The sequence below is a fragment of the Amphibalanus amphitrite genome, unplaced genomic scaffold (genome assembly GCF_019059575.1).
Source record: "Amphibalanus amphitrite isolate SeventyFive unplaced genomic scaffold, NRLGWU_Aamphi_draft 000810F_arrow, whole genome shotgun sequence".
In the NCBI taxonomy this organism is placed as follows: domain Eukaryota; kingdom Metazoa; phylum Arthropoda; class Thecostraca; order Balanomorpha; family Balanidae; genus Amphibalanus; species Amphibalanus amphitrite.
Window position 1 is genome coordinate 274279 of NW_024882304.1, and position 5950 is coordinate 280228.

At 65.0% G+C, this 5950-nt stretch overlaps 1 protein-coding gene across 1 annotated transcript; it reads right to left on the reverse strand.

Moving 5' to 3' along the window:
* Positions 1 to 1297: 1297 nt before the first annotated feature.
* LOC122366480 lies at positions 1298 to 5415 on the reverse strand. Its single transcript, XM_043338795.1, has 3 exons — positions 4890 to 5415; positions 4403 to 4581; positions 1298 to 3694 (listed from the first exon to the last, which is right to left on the reverse strand). Exons 1-3 carry the CDS (start codon positions 5413 to 5415, stop codon positions 1298 to 1300), a joined length of 3102 nt encoding a protein of 1033 aa, XP_043194730.1.
* Positions 5416 to 5950: the final 535 nt, after the last annotated feature.

Sequence of the window (5950 nt, forward strand, 5' to 3'; positions counted from 1 at the left end):
GTCACAGCAGTTGCACTGGGTTAATCTAGCAGCAAGGTAACTGATATTCGCGAATCTGCTGCTGGTAGACAGGCATTCTCCGTTCCTCGAGGCTCGAATATGCTGCTTCTGGGCCTGGTACGATTTAAAAGTAAGCCCTCTGCAGCCGACATTGCTAAAAAGGCAAAATAAGAACTTGAGTCGTGTTCTTGTCGCTTGTCCCCACTTGGGATGAGAGGTACAATGAAGCGTATCTGGCATATTATGTCGAGATTTGGATTGAATTTGATGCGAAAGGGGCTAAAGTTAGTCTGGGCTTAGAATCCAACTTTTGTTTCATGCCAAAAGCAGCAAATTCGGAAGCCGCGAATGCCTCTCTACCAGCAGCAGATTCGCGAATATCAATCTGCTGCTAGATTGACGAACGTGCAACCTTTTGCAAGGTTAAAAAGACAAATTTCTTCAAGATGAAAATTATTTACTACTAGATGGCATGTTTTGCGCTATAACTGTGCGTTTTGATAGATGCGTTTGAGGGGGTATTTGTTTGGGTGTGGGAACTTTGATTTTTATTTGTCTTATTTTGTCGGAGTAGGATATTTGTTTGAACGGCATGGTATGCTGGTGCTGGTTGCGGGTTGTTAGAGCCTTTCTCATGGTTTGCCTTTATCGAACTCAAACCCACCCTATCCTACCCTAACCTACCCATACCCTACCTTACTCATAACCTACACATAGTTACCCTTCTCATACTCGATTAAAGTAACGCACCAAATTTGAGCGCAATCGGCTCAGCCGTTCTTGAGATATAAAACTGGCCCACTGCACGTGCGCACGCGCTAACTGAGACTCCAGATGACTTGTGCCAGCCACCTTTCTAAATTGTCCCCAACAGTGTACAGAATGTAGTAATTTATTGCACGGAGCGCACCCCGACACAACCACCCTCGCACAAGTCCCAGCCGGAAGAGAGCGGAGAAGCCCGCGCAAACTGCCGCCACAGAGCGGCGTCCTGGGCCCGGGCCAATCACCGGGCGCGGCACGGCCGTGTCCGCGGCACAGCCAATAGTCTGTCGCGTGACAGCCGACGCTCAATCAGCTGCGCCGCCGACCGGCGCCGCAAAGCCAAGGCCATCAAAAGTAGGGCACAGCTGATCGTCACAGCTGATCAGCTGCGCCGCCGAGCTAATATTGCACACCGAGCTAATATCGCACACCGCTCCCTGATTCCATAGAATCACAAACACATCACAGCTGATCAGTTGTGCCGCCGGCCGGCGCCGCCCGAGCCGTACGGCACACTGCTACCTGATTCAACCTAACACTCGCACCAGTGTCGTGGCGGTCTCCGCTCGCGCTCGCTGCGGCGGAGCGGAGGGCCGTCGGCAGCCACATCAGCTGGGCGCTCATCGCCGCCACTCGGGAGGTCGACAATGATCGGCGGCGCCTCGCCATCTGACTGCGCATCGTCGCCATCGTCGCGGCACGGGCTCTCGTGCCGCGGCCGCAGGTCACGCACGTGCCACGGCACGCCGTCCACCTCAACCACCTGCCGCGACACACCGCTGGTGACGACACCGCGGCGGGACGTGTCCGTGCAGCGGGTTCCCCGGCGCCGCATCCACACCTGGTCGCCGACCCGCAGCTGCTCGCCGTCGGACACAGCTGGCGGCTCCTGGTCAGCACTCTCACCGGCCGCTGCCGGGCGGATGCAGTCCCTCATGGCGTATCGGTAGACGCCCGCGGCCGGCGCCGAGCCCGTAGTTTCACCGTCGCGGGGCGTCACGTTATAAATGTGGACGGCCTCCGCGACCGAGCACGTCCGCCTCGCCGCGATCACTTTGATGGAGCGGTGGCACCGTTCCACCACACCATTACCGCCCGGCTGGTGCACGGCTCGGAATCTTAGGCTGACGCCCCACCGAGCCGTGAGAGCCGCGACCTGACGCCCGCGAAACACTGTGTCATTATCTGCGAGGATTTCAGTCGGCGCGCCGCGCTCGTGGAACATCTGCTCCAGGTGGCCGCAAACCTCCACCGCATCCGCCCGCCGCAGCTGCCGCCACACACAAAACCGCGACGGGCCGCAGTCGATCACGGACAGGTAGGCCCGACCCTGGTAGTGCGTGACGTCCATCGCCACACGCTGCCACGTCTCCTTGACACCGAGAGAGCCGTGCCGCCACCGCACCGGCGCCGGGTCGATCGAGCGGCAAATGTCACAGCCGCGCACCACCGCTCGCACAGTCGCCCTCGGCACATCACACGACACGTCGCGCCGAGCAAAGTATAGCGTTCGGCGAATGCCGGGATGGCCTGCCCGCTCGTGCACCGCTCGGACGGAGGCGGCGAGCTCGCCCTCGGCGCCCGCACCTGCCGCGTCGTCCTCGGCCCCAACAGCAGCGGCCTCGGCCGGCACGCCGTCAGCCGCACTCTGCTCGCGCACCCAGTCCTTTGGCACTCGAGTCAACGCGTCGGCGAGATTCTCAGCCGAGCGGACGAGGGTCACAGTGAGCTCCAGCTGCAGCTCCTCCGTCAGCTCCCGGATGAGACTGACTCGCCGACGGATCAGCATCTCGCCCGCCGCACGAGTTCGCAAGCGCGTGCGCCCACTCAGCGCGTCACTGAGCCACCGGTGCACCGTGGCCGAGTCCGTGCGGAGCTCTATCTCCGTCGCGCCCCAGGCGATGGCCAGGTTCAGGCCGCGGACGGCGGCGTCGAGCTCAGCCATATTGATGTGTGCTGACGATCCGCTCGGCCGCAACCAGGAGGCGTCTTCCATCACCCCACCGTCCGGCGTCTCGATGACGACGCCGAACGCGATCGAGCTCGCGTCGGCCCAGACGACAGCACGGTCGCCAGTCCAGCACCACTGGCCGCGAGCCGGGTCCGCTCCCGCCAGCCGTTCTTGGATGTAGGCGATCTGAGCGCTCAGGGTGCCATCGTCGGTGGCGTCGTCCCAGCCTTCGGTGAGCTGGTTGACGTGCCGCTTGACCCAGGCGGCGGCTGGCCGCAGCCAACCGCAGACCGGGAAGTGAGCCACCAGCCGGCCGCACCAGGCGAACACCGCACGGCGAGTCACGACCTCTGGCGGCGGGACGACGGCACAGTCACGTGACCACTGCAGCTCTCCAGCGACGGGCTGTACGCGGAGGCCGAGCATGCGAGCTCCGTCTTCGGCCCGAGCAGGCGGCTTACACTCGAGTCCGAACCGGCGAAAGTGTTCCACCACCCGCTCGGCACTCACCACCTCCTCGTCCACCAACAGGTCGTCGACGTACGGGGAGACGGCCCGCTCGACGGCCGAGTCCTGTGACAGGACGGCACGGACCACGGCTTTCATCAGCAGCGGCGCAACATTCAAGCCAAATCCGAGCCTTGTCAAGCAGTGGCGCCGTCCGTGCAGCATCACAGTCTGATAAGGCCACAGCCGCCGATCGAGCCTCAGCTGCAGGTAGGCGCGGCGCAGGTCGACCACAGCCACACGGCGGCCGTGACGGCGCCACTTGCGCAGGTGTTCGGCACAGACATCGGCGTCCGCGCTGTACGCTGCAACATGAGCGTTCAGTTCGCGCATGTCGAGCACCGGCCGTACCTTGTTGGCCTGCGGCACCGCCATCAGCGGCACGAGTCCTCGGGGTGGTCCATGAACCGCCTCGTCGTACGGCTGGAGCCAGCCGTTCCGGAGCCACGACTCCAGCTCCGCGTCGTACTCCTGTCGCACGGCGGGTGGGACTCTGTACTCCGCAACTCGGTTGCTGAGGCAGTCCGGTCCGACACCGTCTGCCCACTTCCAGGCGACTGTCCAAACCTGGGCGGTCCCGTCAAACCGAGCAACGAAGTCTTTCGCCTCCACAGTCAATCCCTCAGGCGACCGAGTCCCACTGGTGGCGGCGGCCGCAGCTCCCTCCGCTACCGTCGCCGACCCTGCCGGCCGGGCAGCCACCGGCTCGCCCGCCGCGCCTCCCGTCACACTCACAGGCGGGGCCGGCCGGGCAGCCACCAGCTCGCCCGCCGCGCCTCCCGTCACACTCACAGGCCGGGCCGGCCGGGCAGCCACCGGCTCGCCCGCCGCGCCTCTCGTCACACTCACAGGCGGGGCCGGCCGGGCAGCCACCGGCTCGCCCACCGCGCCTCCCGTCACACTCACAGGCCGGGCCGGCCGGGCAGCCACCGGCTCGCCCGCCGCGCCTCCCGTCACACTCACAGGCCGGGCCGGCCGGGTAGCCACCGGCTCGCCCGCCGCGCCTCCCGTCACACTCACAGGCGGGGCCGGCCGGGCAGCCACCGGCTCGCCCACCGCGCCTCCCGTCACACTCACAGGCGGGGCCGGCCGGGCAGCCACCGGCTCGCCCGCCGCGCCGCCCGCGACTTCGGTCAACTCGCACCCGAAGACCGACTCGTCTGCCGATTTCACAGTCACTCCGCCCAGAGCCACCACTGCGTCCATCCCGAGCACCAAGTCGAAACCCAGCGGTCGGTCGGCGACCACAAGCGCGTTGACGTCAGCGCTCACACCGCTGCACACCCCAACGCGCACAGGCCCGGTGCCGCGGCACTCGTACCGACCACCACTCACCGTGATCACGTTGATCCGGCGTTCTGTCCACAGCGGGCAGCGCGTCACGTGGACGATGCTGCGCGTGCAGCCGGTGTCCACTAGCGCCAAGCAGCTGACTCCGTTCACCTCCAGCCGTCTCGTCGGCAGAGTGCCAGCGCCTACTGGCTGGGAGAGGAGGCTGGCGCTGACGCCTCCGCTCCGCGCCCGTTTTCCGGGCAGTCAGCAGCGAAGTGGCCGGGACGGTCGCAGGTCCAGCAGCGTCGGGGCAGCCGGCGGCGAGCAGGCCGATCACGGCCTGGCCGGCTCCGGGCCGGCGGCTCACAGCGCGCCGCTGCCGTCACCGCCTCACGCTCATCGCTCAGCACAGCGCGCGCGCGCGCCAGAACACTGGCGAGCTCCAGCGACTCGGCGCGAGTGCCAGCCCGTATCACCTGCCGGGTCGTCTCAGGCAGACCCGCCACGAACGCGCACACGAGCATGCGGTCCGGCACGCCACCGAACAGGGCCGCGAGCCTCCGGAGGTCGGCCAGGAAGACGTCGGCCGACTCTCCGTGCTGCAAGCGGCGGCTGACGAAAGCCTCATACGCCGTGAACGGGTCTGGCGCAAACGCTGTGAACAGCGCATCCCGGACGGCGTCAGCGGAGCCACGGTCGGCGACCGGCATCTGCGACCATACGGCGAAGGCGCCGCCGGTCAGTCGCAGGGGCAGGACGGCTGCCAGAGACGCGCCTCGGAGCTCGCACAGCATCTGGGCGCGCGTGTGCCACTGTACCACGTCTCCGGCGCCGTCGAACTCCGGAATGAGCCGGGCATCAAATGCCCCACCAGCGCCGCCCACCGCCGCCACCGCTCCCGAGTTGACTCCGTCCTCCATCGTGCCGAAATAGCTTGTAGTAATTTATTGCACGGAGCGCACCCCGACACAACCACCCTCGCACAAGTCCCAGCCGGAAGAGAGCGGAGAAGCCCGCGCAAACTGCCGCCACAGAGCGGCGTCCTGGGCCCGGGCCAATCACCGGGCGCGGCACGGCCGTGTCCGCGGCACAGCCAATAGTCTGTCGCGTGACAGCCGACGCTCAATCAGCTGCGCCGCCGACCGGCGCCGCAAAGCCAAGGCCATCAAAAGTAGGGCACAGCTGATCGTCACAGCTGATCAGCTGCGCCGCCGAGCTAATATTGCACACCGAGCTAATATCGCACACAGAATTTGAGCGAAATCGGCCCAGCCGTTCTTGAGATGTATAAGTGGACCCCTCACGTGCGCACGTGCAATCGATCAACCCTACCTGTCACACATGACCATGCATCGCCAGGTGAGTGCCCCCTCCACCCACAGTCCAAGTTTTAGCTCAATCGGCCCAGTAGCAGCCGAGTTATTCCTAGTACAATAATATGCTGTTTACAGTGGC

Coding starts and splice junctions, on each gene's coding strand:
- LOC122366480 (XM_043338795.1), bottom strand. CDS start 5,415: ATGGAGGACGGAGTCAACTCGGGAGCGGTGGCGGCGGTGGGCGGCGCT. Junction 4,582..4,889: donor CGCTGTGCTGAGCGATGAGC/GTGAGGCGGTGA, acceptor CGCTGTGGACAG/AACGCCGGATCAACGTGATC. Junction 3,695..4,402: donor CAGTGGTGGCTCTGGGCGGA/GTGACTGTGAAA, acceptor GCCGTGCGACAG/GAGTACGACGCGGAGCTGGA.